We start from the raw sequence: 18,560 nt of genomic DNA, 5'->3' as shown, positions 1-18,560 counted from the left end.
AAGCGAAAAGAGGTTTTTAGAATTTGTACTAATTTTTTTTTTTTAAGTATTCAGACCATTTGCTATGAGACTCGAAATTGAGCTCAGGTGCATCCTGTTTCCATTGATCATCCTTGAGATGTTTCTACAACTTGATTGGAGTCCCCCTGTGGTAAATTCAATTTATTGGACATGATTTGGAAAGGCACACACCGGTAAATACAGTGCCTTGCAAAAGTATTCATCCCCCTTGGCGTTTTTCCTATTACGTTGCATTACAACCTGTAATTTACATTCATTTTTATTTGGACTTCATGTAATGGACATACACAAAATAGTCCAAATTGGTGAATTGAAATGAAAAAAAATTACTTGTTTCAAAATTTAAAAAAAAAATTTAAACGGAAAAGTGGTACGTGCATATATATTCACTCCTTTGCTATGAAGCCCCTAAATAAGATCTGGTGCAACTAATTACCTTCAGAAGTCAAATAATTAGTTAAATAAAGTCCACCTGTGTGCAATCTAAGTGTCACATGATCTGTCACATGATCTCAGTACATATACACCTGTTCTGAAAGGCCCCAGCGTCTGTAACACCACTATGCAAGGGGCACCACCAAGCAAGCCACACCATGAAGAGCAAGGAGCTCTCCAAACAGGTCAGGGACAAAGTTGTGGGAAGTACAGATCAGGGTTGGGTTATAAAAAAATATCAGAAACTTTGAACATCCCACGGAGCACCATTAAATCCATTATTAAAAAATGGAAAGAGTATGGCACCACAACAAACCTGCCAAGAGAGGGCCGCCCACCAAAACTCACGGACCAGGCAAGGAGGGCATTAATCAGAGAGGCAACACAGAGAGGCAGCAAAACTCCACAGCGGAGATTGGCGTATCTGTCCATAGGACCACTTTAAGCCGTACACTCCACAGAGCTGGGCTTTACGGAAGAGTGGCCAGAAAAAAGCCACTAAAGAAAAAATTCAGCAAATACGTTTGGTGTTCGTCAAAAGGCATGTGGGAGACTCCCCAAACATATGGAAGAAGGTACTCTGGTCAGATGAGACTAAAATTTAGCTTTTTGGCCATCAAGGAAAACGCTATGTCTGGTACAAACCCAACACCTCCCATCTCCACAGTGAAGCATGTTGGTGGCAGCTTCATGCTGTGGGGATGTTTTTTTATCGGCAGTGACTGGGAAACTGGTCAGAATTGAAGGAATCATGGATGGCGCTAAATACAGGGAAATTCTTGAGGGAAACCTGTTTCAGTCTTCCAGAGATTTGAGACTGGGACGGATGTTCACCTTACAGCAGGACAATGACCCTAAGAATACTGCTAAAGCAACACTTTTAAGGGGAAACATTTATATATGTCTTGAAATGTCCTAGTTAAAGCCCAGACCTCAATCCAATTGAGAATCTGTGGTATGACTTAAAGATTGCTGTACACCAGTGGAACCCATCCAACTTGAAGGAGCTGGAGCAGTTTTGCCTTGAAGAATGGGCAAAAATCCCAGTGGCTAGATGTGCTAAGCTTATAGAGACATACCCCAAGAGACTTGGAGCTGTAATTGCTGCAAAAGGTGTTTCTGCAAAGTATTGACTTTGGGGGGGTGAATAGTTATGCACCCTCAAGTTTTCTTTTTTTGTTGTCTTATTTGTTGTTTGTTTCACAAGAAAAAATATTTTGCATCTTCAAAGTGGTAGGCATGTTGTGTAAATCAAATGATACAAACCCCACAACAATCTATTTTACTCCAGGTTGTAAGGCAACAAAATAAGAAAGGGAGAGAATACTTTCGCAAGCCACTGTATAAGGTCCCACAGTTGACAGTGCATGTCAGAGCAAAAACAAAGAGATGAGGTCATGAGGTCGAAGGAATTGCCCTTAGAGCTCAGAGACCAGATTGTGTCGAGGCACAGATCTGGGGAAGGGTGCCAAAACATTTATGCAGCATTGAAGGTTTCCAAGAACACAGTGGCCTCCATCATTCTTAAATGGAAGAAGTTTGGAACCACCAAGACTCTTCCTAGACCTGGCCGCCCGGCCAAACTGAACAATCGGGGGAGAAGGGTCTAGGTCAGAGAGGTGACCTAGAACCCGATGGTCACTCTGATAGAGCTCCAGAGTTCCTCTATGCCGATGAGAGAACCTTCCAGAAGGACTGCCATCTCTGCAGCACTCCACCAATCAGGCCTTAGTAAAGTGGCCAGACAGAAGCCTCAGTAAAAAAAAATGGCACGGCAGCCCGCTTGGAGTTTGCCAAAAGGCACCCATAGACTCTCAGACCAGATTCAGACTCATCAAACTAGACTCTCAGATTCTCTGGTCTGATGAAACCAAGATTGAACTCTTTGGCCTGAATGCCAAGCGTCACGTCTGGAGGAAACCTTGCACCATCCCTACGGTGAAGCATGATGGTGGCAACATCATGCTGTGGGGATGTTTTTCAGCGGCAGGGACTGGGAGACTAGTCAGGATCGAGGCAAAGTACAGAGACAGCTTTGATGAAAATCTGCTCCAGAGCGATCAGGACCTCAGACTCAGGACCTCGAAGGTTCACCTTTCCACAGGACAACACCATAAGCACACAGCCAAGACGCTGGAGTGGTGTCAGGGCAAGTCTCTGAATGTCCTTGAGTGGCCCAGGCAGAGCCCGGACTTGAACCAGATTGAACATCTCTGGAGAGACCTGAAAATAGCTGTGCAGCATCACACCCTTCCCAACCTGTCAGAGCTTGAGAGGATCTGCAGAGAAGAATGGAAGAAACTCCTCAAATACAGGTGTGCCAAGAAGACTCGAGGCTGTAATTGCTGCCAAAGGTGCTTTACCAAAGTACTGAGTAAAAGGTCTGAATACTTATGTTAATGTGATATTTCCATTTTTTATGTTTAATAAATTAGCAATAATTTCTGAAAACCTGTTTTTGCTTTGTCATTATGGGATATTGTGTGTAGATTGATGAGGGGGGAAACATTTTTTTAAATTAATTTTAGAATATGGCTTTAACCTAAACATTTTTGGAAAAAGTCAGAGAGAGAGAGAGAGAGAGAGAGAGAGAGAGAGAGAGAACACACACACCACACTACCTGACCACGCACAGAGAGAGTAGAAATGTGTGTTTTCCTATGTGTGGGAAACTAGTCGCTGCTTAACAGAATAACAATGTGTGGCTCCATTGGTAGTAGAGTAATGCCAGGGATTGTGGGTTCGATTCTTGCTGGGACAACTCATGAAAAAAAAAAGCATGCTAAAAAAAGTTTGATTAAATAATTAAAGACACAAATGACTCAACAGCCCGATGGTGAGTGTTAAAAAAAAAACGACAGCGAGTTCCTGTGTGACTGTCGCACATTGTCTCGCTCTCCTCTCTACTGCAGCGAAAAGGCACCACAGCAAGTGTTTATTGAGCTGTCCATGCTGAAGCTTTTCAACCATTTGGTTTTTGATTTATTTGACTTGAAAAGTTCTGTTACTGAAATTCCTAATTAATTTTTTCGAAAAACATTCCCTATTCTCTCAACACTGTAAATCACTTTGAATAAAAGCGTCTGCTAAATGGAATATATTATTATTGTAAGAGACACTGGGTTTAGAACATACAGCACTTAAACATTATAACACATCCATAAATCTACATATCATCCCTGTACACTTCAAAAATATATATCTGCATCAAAATTCACCATCATTATACCCTGATATATAACACAGTCTTTATAAATAAAAGTTCACAAATGTTATTTACAGAAATGTCATAGGCTGGAATTTTCATGAGCAGACGCTGCCTCCTAGTGGCCAAAGGGACATATAACAACAAACACTGGCTGTGTTCAGAAACAACCCGTCGTCCATTAGCTCCCACTACGTAGGTCATGGCTGATCTGAAGGAATGTGTGAGTGAAACATTCCCCTTCCATTTAGCCTCACACCTTTGTCTTTCAATGGTGAATACTAATGCCTCAACAAGAAGTGTCACGTCCTGACCAGTAAAGAGGTTATTTTGTTATTATAGTATGGTCAGGGCGTGGTAGGGGGGTGTTTGTTTTGTGTGTTTTGGGATTTTGGGTTTGATCTATGTTATCTATTTCTATGTTTACCTTTCCAGTTCTTCTATTTCTATGTTGTTTAGGTTGATCTCTAATTGGAGGCAGCTGATCCTCATTGCCTCTGATTAGAGATCATATTTAAGTAGGGGTTTTTCTTCATGGGTTTTGTGGGTAGTTGTATCCTTGTATAGTCAGTGCACCTTACTGGACTGTTTTTCGTCGTTGTTTTTGTGTTTAAGTGTGGTTCTTTAATAAATGCGAAGATGAGCACTTTATCCGCTGCATTTTGGTCCGATGATTCTTCCTCCTCAGACGACGAACACCATTTAATAGATTTAGAATTAAAGTCAGGCTTTTTTCTCCCGGGAATCAAACCCTAGTGTTGCAAGCATCATGCTTTACCAACTGAGCTATATTCCACACAGTACATGGTTTTGAATGTTATGATAATGTTTATGATACATGTCATACATTGTAATAACCTTGTTGTCAATACAGGCTGTAATCATAACAGTGATGGTATCAACATCATATAATGAACATCTCTTGGGAAGCTCACATTTCTATAGATGTACATTAGGGCGAGTTAGTGTCTAATTCCAGATGACCACAGTAGTGAGTGGGAACTGTTGTCTGCTATTTGTGAACCTAGGGGACTGGCCCCCGGAGAGGAGGCCCTCAGAGAGGCTTCACCCCATCTTCTCCAATTGCGCCTCCATCCTATATGGGCACCAGAGCCCTTCAAGCTGCTACAACGTGCCAGCTACAGGACCAAAATAGCTGAGAAGTTTATCTTCACACTTTAACGGTTTTACTTATTCCATGCAAGGTCATCTCGCTGAGTCTACCTTTAATGAGGCACATAATGGCTTAGGAATATGCACACATAGTCATCTCATTCAAAAACCTCAGCAGACGGCACAATTTTCTGTTTTTTTAATTTACAGCTAGCCACGGGCACACTCCAACACTCTGACATAATTTACAAATGAAGCATGTGTGTTTAGTGAGCCTGCCAGATCAGATGCAGTAGGGAAGACCAGGGATGTTCTCTTGATAAGTCTGTGAATTGGACAATTTTCATGTCTTGCTGAGCATTTAAAATGTAATGAGTACTTTTGTGTGTCAGGGAAAATGTATGTAGTAAAATGTACATTATTTTCTTTTGAAATGTAGTGAAGTAAAAGTAAAAGTTGTCAAAAATACAAATAGTAAAGTACAGATACCCCCAAAAAACGACTTACATTGTACTTTAAAGTAGTTTTACTTCAGTCATTTATACCACTGTGTGTCTATATGTTACATCCAAAGTCACATTTAAACACAAAGCTGAATAAGATGTGTTAACGAAAGCAGTGTCACGCCCTGATCATAGAGAGCCCTTTTATTTCTCTATTTTGGTTAGGTCAGGGTGTGATTTGGGTGTGCATTCTAGATGTTGTAGTTCTATGTTTTCTATTTCTTTGTTGTTTCGCCGAGTATGGTTCCTAATCAGAGGCAGCTGTCTATCATTGTCTCTGATTGGGAATCATACTTAGGCAGCCCTTTTTCCCACCTTCAGTTGTGGGATCTTGTTTTTGTACAGCTCAGTTTAGCCTGCAGAACGTGACGTTTGTTTTCTGTTGTTTATTGTTTTGATTTAGTGTTCTGAGTTAAATAAAGATAATCATGAGCACTTACCACGCTGCACCTTGGTCTACTCCTTACGACGATCGTCATAAGCAGGCACATCCTGCGGCTCTCCAGGACAAAAACAATTGTACTATTGGTCCATCTTGTGACGCCATAGCCAGTATACATGTCCTCAAAGTAGTCTGAATGAATCAAAGAAATGTGTCATTAATTCTGACGTTTTTATCAAGGATATCTTAGCCCCGAGGTATAATAAGAATTTATTTATTTTATTTTTATTTAACCTTTATTTAACTAGGCAAGTCAGATGACTGCATCCAAGATGTCCGCCTGTTATTTTCAAGGTAATCTACTCACGTTTGCATAAACTGTATCATGGACCGTCTATAACCGGATTGCATCTAACACTCAGTGCACACACAGGGAGCAGAAAAACAGACATTGGATGAATATAAAATGTTAATATCTTTGGTTGAGAAATGTTAAAAAAATCGACCTCAGCGACAATTACTTGAATAATTCAATGGATGTTTTGTGCAGGAAGGTGATGACTAAAGTGTCTCAGTACTTCTTTACGTAGCTCTGTATGGAAATTACTGAAACAAAAAACTGTAGGAGCAGTCGAAACCATGCTTTTACACTTGAACCCTTGGCCCTTGGATCTTAGTCGTGCAATTTCACATCTAACTAAGAAGTTTGTTGCAATATTTGTCAAGTGAATTTTTTTTAATGAAAATTATTTATCCGGTTAAACTTTTACATGTGAAGCGAAGACATAGCAGACTGTTCAAATACTTAATAAAAAGATGGGATACCTAGTCAGTTGTACAACTGAATGCATTCAACTGAAATGTGTCTTCTGCATTTAACCCAACCCCTCTGAATCAGAGAGGTGCGGGAGGCTGCCTTAATTACAGTGAGGGAAAAAAGTATTTGATCCCCTGCTGATTTTGTACGTTTGCCCACTGACAAAGAAATGATCAGTCTATAATTTTAATGGTAGGTTTATTTGAACAGTGAGAGACAGAATAACAACAACAAAGATCCAGACAAATGCATGTCAAAAATGTTATAAAATGATTTGCATTTTAATAATGAGGGAAATAACTATTTGACCCCTGCAAAACATGACTTAGTACTTGGTGGCAAAACCCTTGTTGGCAATCACAGAGGTCAGACTGTCCTTGTAGTTGGCCACCAGGTTTGCACACATCTCAGGAGGGATTTTGTCCCACTCTTCTTTGCAGATCTTCTCCAAGTCATTAAGGTTTCGAGGCTGACGTTTGGCAACTCGAACCTTCAGCTCCCTCCACAGATTTTCTATGGGATTAAGGTCTGGAGACTGGCTAGGCCACTCCAGGACCTTAATGTGCTTCTTCTTGAGCCACTCTTTTGTTGCCTTGGCCATGTCTTTTGAGTCATTGTCATGCTGGAATACCCATCCACGACTCATTTTCAATGCCCTGGCTGAGGGAAGGAGGTTCTCACCCAAGATTTGATGGTACATGGCCCCGTTCATCGTCCCTTTGATGTGGTGAAGTTGTCCTGTCCCCTTAGCAGGAAAACACCCCCAAAACATAATGTTTCCACCTCTATGTTTGACGGTGGGGATGGTGCTCTTGGGGTCATAGGCAGCATTCCTCCTCCTCCAAACACGGCGAGTTGAGTTGATGCCAAAGAGCTCCATTTTGGTCTCATCTGACCACAACACTTTCACCCAGTTGTCCTCTGAATCATTCAGATGTTCATTGGCAAACTTCAGATGGGCATGTATATGTGCTTTCTTGAGCAGGGGGACCTTGCGGGCGCTGCAGGATTTCAGTCCTTCACGGCATAGTGTGTTACCAATTGTTTTCTTGGTGACTATGGTCCCAGCTGCCTTGAGATCATTGACAAGATCCTCCCGTGTAGTTCGGGGCTGATTCCTCACTGATCTCATGATCATTGCAACTCCACAAGGTGAGATCTTGCATGGAGCCCCAGGCCGAGGGAGATTGACAGTTCTTTTGTGTTTCTTCCATTTGCGAACAATCGCACCAACTGTTGTCACCTTCTCACCAAGCTGCTTGGCGATGGTCTTGTAGCCCATTCCAGCCTTATATAGGTCTACAATCTTGTCCCTGACATCCTTGGAGAGCTCTTTGGTCTTGGCGATGGTGGAGAGTTTGGAATCTGATTGATTGATTGCTTCTGTGGACAGGTGTCTTTTATACAGGTAACAAACTGAGATTAGCTGCACTCCCTTTAAGAGTGTGCTCCTAATCTCAGCTCGTTACCTGTATAAAAGACACCTGGGAGCCAGAAATCTTTCTGATTGAGAGAGGGTCAAATACTTATTTCTCTCATTAAAATGCAAATCAATTTATAACATTTTTGACATGCGTTTTTCTGGATTTTTTGTGGTTATTCTGTCTCTCACTGTTCAAATAAACCTACCATTAAAATGATAGAATGATAATAACGTACAAAATCAGCAGGGGATCAAATACTTTTTTCCCTCACTGTAACATCCACATCTACTGCACCCGAAGAACAGTGAGTTAACCTCTCTAGGGTATGTGGGACGAAATCGTCCCACCTACTCAACAGCCAGTGGAATCCCGTGGCGCGATATTCAAATACCTTAGAAATGCTATTACTTCAATTTCTCAAACATATGACTATTTTACACCATTTTAAAGACAAGACTCTCGTTAATCTAACCACACTGTCCGATTTCAAAAAGGCTTTACAACGAAAGCAAAACATTAGATTATGTCAGCAGAGTACCCAGCCAGAAATAATCAGACACCCATTTTTCAAGCTAGCATGTAATGTCACATAAACCCAAACCACAGCTAAATGCAGCACTAACCTTTGATGATCTTCATCAGATGACACTCCTAGGACATTATGTTATACAATACATGCATGTTTTGTTCAATCAAGTTCATATTTATATCAAAAACCAGCTTTTTACATTAGCATGTTACGTTCAGAACTAGCATACCCACCGCAAACTTCTGGTGAATTTACTAAATTACTCACGATAAACGTTCACAAAAAACATAACAATTATTTTAAGAATTATAGATACAGAACTCCTTTATGCAATCGCTATGTCCGATTTTAAAATAGCTTTTTGGTGAAAGCACATTTTGCAATATTCTGAGTAGATAGCTCGCCATCACGGGCTAGCTATTTTGACACCCACCAAGTTTGGCCCTCACCAAACTCAGATTTACTATAAGAAAAATTGGATTACCTTTGCTGTTCTTTGTCAGAATGCACTCCCAGGACTTCTACTTCAATAACAAATGTTGGTTTGGTTCAAAATAATCCATAGTTATGTTCAAATATCCTCTGTTTTGTTTCGTGCGTTCAAGACACTATCCAAAGGGTGACGAATTGTGACGCGCCCGACGCGTTTCGTGACAAAAAAATTCTAAATATTCCATTACCGTACTTTGAAGCATGTCAACCGCTGTTTAAAATCAATTTTTATGCGATTTTTCTCGTAAAAAAGCGATAATATTCCGACCGGGAAACCCTGTTTTCGTTCAAAGACGAAAAAATTAAAACATGGTGTCGGCTCGTGCACGCGCCCCCAGTCTCATTGTTCTCTGATCGACCACTATCCAAATGCGCTACTGTTTTTCAGCCATGGCCTGCAAAGTCATCATTCCCCGTTCTGCCGCCTTCTGAGAGCCTATGGGAGCCATAGGAAGTGTCACGTTACAGCAGAGATCCTCAGTTTTCAATAAAGAGAGTGTAGAAGGCCAGAGAGGGCACTTCCTGTAAGGAATCTTCTCAGGTTTTTGCCTGCCATATGAGTTCTGTTATACTCACAGACACCATTCAAACAGTTTTACAAACTTTAGGGTGTTTTCTATCCAAAGCCAATAATTATATGCATATTCTAGTTTCTGGGCAGTAGTAATAACCAGATTAAATCGGGTACGTTTTTTATCCGGCCGTGTAAATACTGCCCCCTACCCCCAACAGGTTAATGTAAAGACATACATAGTTAAATCCTATTATAATATATAGTAGAAAGTGATGGGTAGCCTACATAACCAACCATAACCACGAATTGCGCCATGCGCGTGACACTTCTTTACTATTTCGGATAGTGTCTGGAACGCACGAACAAAACGCCGCTATTCGGATATAACGATGGATTATTTTGGACCAAACCAACATTTGTTATTGAAGTAGCAGTCCTGGGTGTGTATTCTGACGAAGACAACAAAAGGTAATCAAACTTTTACAATAGTAAATATGATTATGGTGAGTGCTAAACTTGCCGGGTGTCTAAATAGCGAGCCCGTGATGCCTGGGCTATGTACTTAGAATATTGCAAAATGTGCTTTCACCAAAAAGCTATTTTAAAATCGGACATATCGAGTGCATAGAGGAGGTCTGTATCTATAATTCTTAAAATAATTGTTATGCTTTTTGTGAACGTTTATCGTGAGTAATTTAGTAAAATGTTAGCGAATTCCCCGGAAGTTTGCGGGGGGTATGCTAGTTCTGAACGTCACATGCTAATGTAAAAAGCTGGTTTTTGATATAAATATGAACTTGATTGAACAAAACATGCATGTATTGTATAACATAATGTCCTAGGGTTGTCATCTGATGAAGATCATCAAAGGTGAGTGCTGCATTTAGCTGTCTTCTGGGTTTTGGTGACATTATATGCTGGCTTGAAAAATGGGTGTCTGATTATTTCTGGCTTGGTACTCTGCTGACATAATCTAATGTTTTGCTTTCGTTGTAAAGCCTTTTTGAAATTGGACAGTGTGGTTAGATTAACGAGAGTCTTGTCTTTAAATGGCTGTAAAATAGTCATATGTTTGAGAAATTGAAGTAATAGGATTTTTAAGGTTTTGAAAATCGCGCCACAGGCTGGCAGTGGCTGTTACGTAGGTGGGACGAATTCGTCCCGCCTAGCCTAAGAGCCGCAAAAATGTTTGAATTGTAACCTAATGGGATATTTTACTGTAACATGTTGAATGTGTTTTCACAGCAGTCATTTTACCATGCTTTCATTGAATTGTTTGTAAAGTAAACTTATAATAAAAATGGTTTTATTCATTTTATGTTGCAAATAACACACTACTTCTAGCAATCTTTTGAAGTATCTTTTTTTGTAAAATACATGCAGAGGGATAAAAGATTCAGTGGAAACACATGTATTGTTTATTTAAATTTTATTTCACCTTTATTTAACCAGGTAGGCCAGTTGAGAACAAGTTCTCATTTACAACTGCGACCTGGTCAAAGTTATATTGTGTTGAATAAGAAAAGCTTTATGGCTTTATCAGATTTTTTTTATAACACTTTATATTGACAAAAGTATGACTTTTATGAAACTAACATCAAGCCTGACCTACATTTAAAGTTCAACATATCTTTTTTTCCCCCATTTGCTTTACAAGCAAAGGATGCATTATAATTAGTCCACTGTTCAATTATAAACATGTTTTATCTGTTTTTCCTGTGTTGTAAAAGAATTACCAACGTGTGAATTGTGGGGTTTTCACCCCTAACGATACATGATTCATTGTTTACACAATTTTTATAACGAATGTTTTCATTGTTTGTACGTTAACACCAGTCGTGTTGTTTTCTGTCTCAATATGCACACACCATAGATCACTGGTTTGAATTATACACAATATAAGCTATTATTTACATTTTTAAATGGTCACTAATAAGTAAATAAACATGTTAGGACAAAAACTAGGATTTTAGTTGATTTTATGATAACAACATGACACTATTTTCCACGTTAGACTTCCGTGTTATAGCCCTATAGATTTGCTGTATGAATGGCTTAATGAACCTTTTGAGAAGGTTTTTGCTCAGGGAGCTAAAACAAATTCATAATGTGTATTTAAATCATAATATACATTAGCCTGTAGACTTTGAGTTTACAAACACGACAGTCAAATCATGTCTCCCAAATTATCAATGTTAGATTATGACTCCTGGTACACTAGATGGCGTCTCATGAAAAGTTTACAGTGAAGTTGAAAGTCAATGACATTAGAAGAAGATGAGACGATAAACAAAACTAAATAGCGATTACACCTTCTCACTATTTGTTCATGGTCATGCGCAATCAGAAGGAAGTGGTGGATGGTGGTTGGAAGAGCGCGCTTGTTTGAAATGGAAAAGCGTCACGGGAGCTATTGATAAAACAGAACATTACGACAAAGCAGCTGCTTTATAAATGGGATGTGCTGTTGAGCGCTACATTCCCGAGGGGTTCGTGCTGATTGTACGGAGATTGTGAGAGCCGGTTAAATGGCGTCCCTTGGGAAGGCAAGAACAAGATGTATGTCAGTAAAAGTGCAGAATTATCATAAGGAGACTTATACTTGGAATATGGAGGAGGAATGGAGGGAAATAGAGAGGCAAAGGAGGTCTAGGAGAGAGAGAGAAGGAGGAAGAGGGTGAGTTTGAGGCAGTTACAAATGGCGGAAAAAAGGGAGATGGTTTGTTAAAGAAGAATGGTAGAAAGTGTTATGTATTTATTGTAGGTGTAGTGTTAGATGGTAGGGTAGTTGGTTATTTATTTATTTATTTATTTATTGTAGGTGTAGTGTTAGATGGTAGGGTAGTTGGTTATTTATTTATTTATTTATTGTAGGTGTAGTGTTAGATGGTTATGTATTTATTGTAGGTGTAGTGTTAGATGGTAGGGTAGTTGGTTATGTATTTATTGTAGGTGTAGTGTTAGATGGTAGGGTAGTTGGTTATGTATTTATTGTAGGTGTAGTGTTAGATGGCAGGGTAGTTGGTTATGTATTTATTGCAGGTGTAGTGTTAGAAGGTAGGGTAGTTGGTTATGTATTTATTGTAGGTGTAGTGTTAGATGGTAGGGTAGTTGGTTATTTATTTATTGTAGGTGTAGTGTTAGATGGTAGGGTAGTTGGTTATGTATTTATTGTAGGTGTAGTGTTAGATGGCAGGGTAGTTGGTTATGTATTTATTGCAGGTGTAGTGTTAGAAGGTAGGGTAGTTGGTTATGTATTTATTGTAGGTGTAGTGTTAGATGGTAGGGTAGTTGGTTATTTATTTATTGTAGGTGTAGTGTTAGATGGTAGTTGGTTATGTATTTATTGTAGGTGTAGTGTTAGATGGTAGTTGGTTATGTATTTATTGTAGGTGTAGTGTTAGATGGTAGGGTAGTTGGTTATTTATTTATTTATTGTAGGTGTAGTGTTAGAAGGTAGGGTAGTTGGTTATGTATTTATTGAAGGTGTAGTGTTAGATGGTAGGGTAGTTGGTTATGTATTTATTTACTTATTTATTTATTGTAGGTGTAGTGTTAGATGGTAGTTGGTTATGTATTTATTGTAGGTGTAGTGTTAGATGGTAGGGTAGTTGGTTATGTATTTATTGTAGGTGTAGTGTTAGATGGTAGGGTAGTTGGTTATGTATTTATTGTAGGTGTAGTGTTAGTTGGTAGGGTAGTTGGTTATGTATTTATTGTAGGTGTAGTGTTAGTTGGTAGGGTAGTTGGTTATGTATTTATTGTAGGTGTAGGTGTAGTGTTAGAAGGTAGGGTAGTTGGTTATGTATTTATTGTAGGTGTAGTGTTAGAAGGTAGGGTAGTTGGTTATGTATTTATTGTAGGTGTAGTGTTAGTTGGTAGGGTAGTTGGTTATGTATTTATTGTAGGTGTAGTGTTAGTTGGTAGGGTAGTTGGTTATGTATTTATTGTAGGTGTAGTGTTAGTTGGTAGGGTAGTTGGTTATGTATTTATTGTAGGTGTAGTGTTAGTTGGTAGGGTAGTTGGTTATGTATTTATTGTAGGTGTAGTGTTAGATGGTAGGGTAGTTGGTTATTTATTTATTTATTTATTGTAGGTGTAGTGTTAGATGGTTATGTATTTATTGTAGGTGTAGTGTTAGTTGGTAGGGTAGTTGGTTATTTATTTATTGTAGGTGTAGTGTTAGATGGTTATGTATTTATTGTAGGTGTAGTGTTAGATGGTAGTTGGTTATGTATTTATTGTAGGTGTAGTGTTAGTTGGTAGGGTAGTTGGTTATTTATTTATTTATTGTAGGTGTAGTGTTAGTTGGTAGGGTAGTTGGTTATGTATTTATTGTAGGTGTAGTGTTAGATGGTAGGGTAGTTGGTTATGTATTTATTGCAGGTGTAGTGTTAGTTGGTAGGGTAGTTGGTTATGTATTTATTGTAGGTGTAGTGTTAGATGGTAGGGTAGTTGGTTATTTATTTATTTATTGTAGGTGTAGTGTTAGATGGTAGGGTAGTTGGTTATGTATTTATTTACTTATTTATTTATTGTAGGTGTAGTGTTAGATGGTAGTTGGTTATGTATTTATTGTAGGTGTAGTGTTAGATGGTAGGGTAGTTGGTTATGTATTTATTGTAGGTGTAGTGTTAGAAGGTAGGGTAGTTGGTTATGTATTTATTGTAGGTGTAGTGTTAGATGGCAGGGTAGTTGGTTATTTATTTATTGTAGGTGTAGTGTTAGATGGCAGGGTAGTTGGTTATGTATTTATTGCAGGTGTAGTGTTAGAAGGTAGGGTAGTTGGTTATGTATTTATTGTAGGTGTAGTGTTAGATGGCAGGGTAGTTGGTTATGTATTTATTGCAGGTGTAGTGTTAGAAGGTAGGGTAGTTGGTTATGTATTTATTGTAGGTGTAGTGTTAGATGGTAGGGTAGTTGGTTATGTATTTATTGTAGGTGTAGTGTTAGAAGGTAGGGTAGTTGGTTATGTATTTATTGTAGGTGTAGGTGTAGTGTTAGAAGGTAGGGGAGTTGGTTATGTATTTATTGTAGGTGTAGTGTTAGAAGGTAGGGTAGTTGGTTATGTATTTATTGTAGGTGTAGGTGTAGTGTTAGAAGGTAGGGGAGTTGTACTCCAGTCTTGTAGGTGGCGGTAATTCAACATTTATTGGATCCCAACCGCCGTTAAACGAAGAAGAAGAACAACAACAAGTCAAAAGAAAGGCCTGACGACATGGGAACGTTTCAAGAGGTAAAATGTTTATGTAAGTATTTGATAGAATACATGGCCAGGCATAACTGACTCACTAACTCAATAATGACTTTACAGGACCGCTTGAACATAATTTTTGGGAAAAAACAAATCGTTGCTGTGAGAGTTGTGTTGAGCGTCCCTGCTAACGCAAGTGCAGTGCAGACTGCTGTCATCTTGACACACGGGGCTGGAGGGGACATGAACTTAAAGCATTTGGTTTCTCTTGCTCATGTACTTGCGTCGAATGGGCTGCTATGTCTTCGCTTCACATGTAAAGGATTAAACCTGGTTTACAGAGTGAAGGCTTACAATAGTGTTTGGGTAAGAATTATTGGTGAAATCCAGATTTGTGCATTTCTTCATAGTTAAGAATAACGCTAGAGTTTGTCTGCCATTTATGGAAATATCATGTTTTATTTTGCAGGAACACTTGAAATATCTTAAGAAATTCACAATAAGACAAGTATTCTTTGTTGGTAAGTAAGCAAACCACTGTTTTACCTAAATGAAACCTCAATTGGCCTTATGTATTTCCCACTTATAAGCCATGTGAGAAGGCTGTCACATGACAATAAACCAATTTAACCACATCATTCTGGAAGATATTTTTTCAATGTGTAATTGCACATAGCTCTCTAGGTCCACTGTACCTCTGACCCCTGGTCTACTGTACCCCTGGTCTACTGTACCCCTGACCCCTGGTCTACTGTACCCCTGACCCCTGGTCTACTGTACCCCTGGTCTACTGTACCCCTGGTCTAATGTACCCCTGACTCCTGGTCTACTGTACTCCTGGTCTACTGTACCCCTGGTCTACTGTACCCCTGGTCTACTGTACCCCTGACCCCTGGTCTACTGTACCCCTGGTCTACTGTACCTCTGACCCCTGGTCTACTGTACCTCTGACCCCTGGTCTACTGTACCTCTGACCCCTGGTCTACTGTACCTCTGACCCCTGGTCTATTGTACCCCTGGTCTACTGTATCTCTGACCCCTGGTCTACTGTATCTCTGACCCCTGGTCTTCTGTACCCCTGGTCTACTGTACTCCTGGTCTACTGTACCCCTGGTCTGCTGTACATCTGAACCCTGGTCTACTGTACCCCTGGTCTACTGTATCTCTGACCCCTGGTCTACTGTACCCCAGGTCTACTGTATCTCTGACCCCTGGTCTGCTGTACCCCTGGTCTGCTGTACCCCTGGTCTGCTGTACCCCTGGTCTTCTGTATCTCTGACCCCTGGTCTACTGTACCTCTGACCCCTGGTCTACTGTACCCCTGGTCTACTGTACCCCTGGTCTACTTTACCCCTTGTCTACTGTACCCCTGGTTTACTGTACCTCTGGTCTCCAGTACCCCTGGTCCAGTGGCCCTCCTTTTCACCAGGCAGGGATTTATCTACCGGTATACTTATCTGAATATTAGTGGTTACTGATGTCATTAGTTTTGACTTATTCTCTAGCAGTCAATTTCAAGACAGATCAATTATTATAGGCTACAGTATGAAGATTCAGCTGAATACACATCATGTTGACATGGTGAAGGCTACTCACTGTGTACCCTCCACTGTAGGCCGTTCTATGGGGGCTCGAGCTGCTTCTGCCCTGGCCAGGCAGCTCAGTGGTAGACCAGAGGATGCAGTAGCTGGCCTAGTCTGTCTGTCCTTCCCCCTACACCCTCCAGGACAGACCCACACCCATCGGCAGCGGAGTGAGGACCTCAGGGGTCTGCCTAAGGAGGTGCCTGTATTGTTTCTGTCTGGCACTGCAGACAATATGTGTGAGAAGGTGAGAATGGCGTTGGGCGTCTTTTGGACCTTGCATAAAGGACAGCAGATCGGAGTGCTGTGTTCAGACAGAAACCGTTAACCATGTTTACAACATGCACAGATTCGGTGTGATATTTTATTCATTTGTTTTTCTGCAATAATAATTTCCTCCATGTGTCCAGATCCTTCTGGAGGATGTTGTTAAAGAGATGAAGTGTCCAACGACTGTTCACTGGATTGAAGGAGGCAACCATGGGCTTACAATGAAGGGAAGGGCAGAGGAGTCTGTCCTGAATGAAGTCAACTCAAAAGTCTTATCATGGATTCTGGAACATGAAGCTGATTCTTGATTCTAAAGTTGTTGTTGCTCCACACATTCCGTAGTGTGTTATCATGCATCAGTTTATATTATGAATGTGTTGTGCTTATAATGTAGAATAAATATGTATTTTTATATTTATTTATTTTATTTGGGGCTAAAGGTATTGACATAGATTTGCAATGAATAATACAGCCTGCTGGTTGCTTCTCTGAAACGGAGCAGTGCATTCTTCTTGACGTGTATTCAGGGAAGCCAAACTTCCCCAAATATCAGTGTACAAAATCAAATCAGGTTGTATTTGTCACATTGCGCCGAATACAACTGTGAAAGTGTCAAATCCCATCGACCACCGGTGGCTAGCTAGCCAGCTAGCTAAAATTGTCTCTTTCCTAAATTTGCCATGGATGGAGATAGGGATTTGGACTTGTGGTTTTACGTAATTCTCTGTACTGGCCAATGATTATAATGGCGATTCTGATCCCGCCATTAATTCATACATTGTTGTGCCTCTGGCCTGAGAGAATGGAAGTTCAATAAATGTAGAAGGCTAATGTTAACTAGCTAACGTAGCCCATGAATGGAGGTTAGGCCAGCGAGCAAGCATTTTAGCCAGGTAGCCAGGGACAACAAAAACTAAAAGCGTGTACTGAATGACAGAGTGAAAGACTGTTTCAGCAACATGAAAGAGAGGAGGATGACATTGGCGTTTGTCTACAAGTAGGGTGAGTCAACGTGTTTTCTGCTTGCACGAACACACACACACACACAGAAATCAGAACCATGGCCACATCATATTTAGCTTACTTTGATTGGACTAAATTGTTTTGGGTATGTTTCATTGAAAATCACTAACATTTGGTGGTGAGAAAACGTTCTAAACGGACGTGTGACGTTTCTGGCTTACCACTTCTGTCTGTGGTGCTGCTGTACCTTTAAAGCCGGGTGACGACATTTTATATTTCCTTGGTCAGAAATTAGACCTAGAAGGTGTGGAGGGCCAGGATAGAACTAAGGTACTGTGGTGTGGGGATTAATGCACACAACACGCTCTGGGGTGGGGATTAATGCATGGGATGGAAATGGCCAAGTGATGGAAAATCTGATAGAAATGAAAGATCTGGTGTGCCTGAATGATGGCCGAGGGACCAGGATCGATATAGTTACAGGGAAAGAGTCTGTATTGGACCTTACTCTGGTATCTAGTGCGATGGCAGGAATCTGTGAGTGGGAGGTATGGGAGGAGTCGACAATAGGGAGTGATCATTACCCCATAGTATGCACAGTAGGCCGGAGGCAGGAGGAGGTTTCAGTGGATGGAGTGGACACGTGGGAGTTCGAAATGGCAAAGTGGGATCAGTTTCAGGAGTTAAGTGAGCAGGTGATGGCATGGCTGGATATGAGAGGGGATGTGGATAGGATGAATAACTGGCTGAGAACAGCGTTAGTGGGGGGCTGCTACTGAGGAGATAGCTAAGAGTTCAGAGAGGAGGAGGAGGAAAGCAGTCCCACAGTGGATGGAGGAGTGTGAGGCAATGGTGAGGAGTAGGAACAGGGCATGTAGAGTACTGAAAAGGAGTCCAATGCACCATTTACCATGGCAGAGATGAAAAGGTCAATAGGTAAGGCTGGGTTAACTTCACCTGGGAAAGATGAGGTGTGCTATGTTATGTTGGCCCATCTTAGTGATGAGGCACTGGATAAGGTGTTGGTGTTGTACAGCAGAGTGTGGGAGGAGGGGAAACTAGTGGGAGTGTGGGACCAATCCGGAAGCCAGGGAAAGACCCAACGAAGGACAACA

The 18,560-nt window shown here is 40.5% G+C and overlaps 1 protein-coding gene across 3 annotated transcripts; it reads left to right on the top strand.

The window, feature by feature from the left end:
* The first annotated feature begins 14,531 nt into the window (after positions 1-14,531).
* On the top strand, positions 14,532-16,894 carry LOC106586894 (testis-expressed protein 30). 3 transcript variants are annotated; one of them, XM_014174626.3, is made up of 5 exons: positions 14,553-14,671; positions 14,750-14,995; positions 15,099-15,150; positions 16,245-16,459; positions 16,623-16,894. In XM_014174626.3, the coding sequence occupies exons 1-5, from the start codon at positions 14,654-14,656 to the stop codon at positions 16,788-16,790; spliced, it is 699 nt and encodes a 232-aa protein (XP_014030101.1). In that variant the 5' UTR covers positions 14,553-14,653; the 3' UTR covers positions 16,791-16,894. The 3 variants fall into 3 exon arrangements, 2 of the variants coding, with proteins under 2 accessions (XP_014030103.1, XP_014030101.1); XM_014174628.3 differs by lacking the exon at positions 14,750-14,995 and having other exon boundaries at positions 14,532-14,671; XR_006761991.2 differs by lacking the exon at positions 14,750-14,995 and having other exon boundaries at positions 14,562-14,684; positions 16,623-16,637.
* Positions 16,895-18,560: the final 1,666 nt, after the last annotated feature.

The sequence above is a fragment of the Salmo salar genome, chromosome 25 (assembly GCF_965601325.2).
Source record: "Salmo salar chromosome 25, fSalSal1, whole genome shotgun sequence".
In the NCBI taxonomy this organism is placed as follows: domain Eukaryota; kingdom Metazoa; phylum Chordata; class Actinopteri; order Salmoniformes; family Salmonidae; genus Salmo; species Salmo salar.
This window is presented reverse-complemented; position numbering and strand designations above follow the sequence as displayed.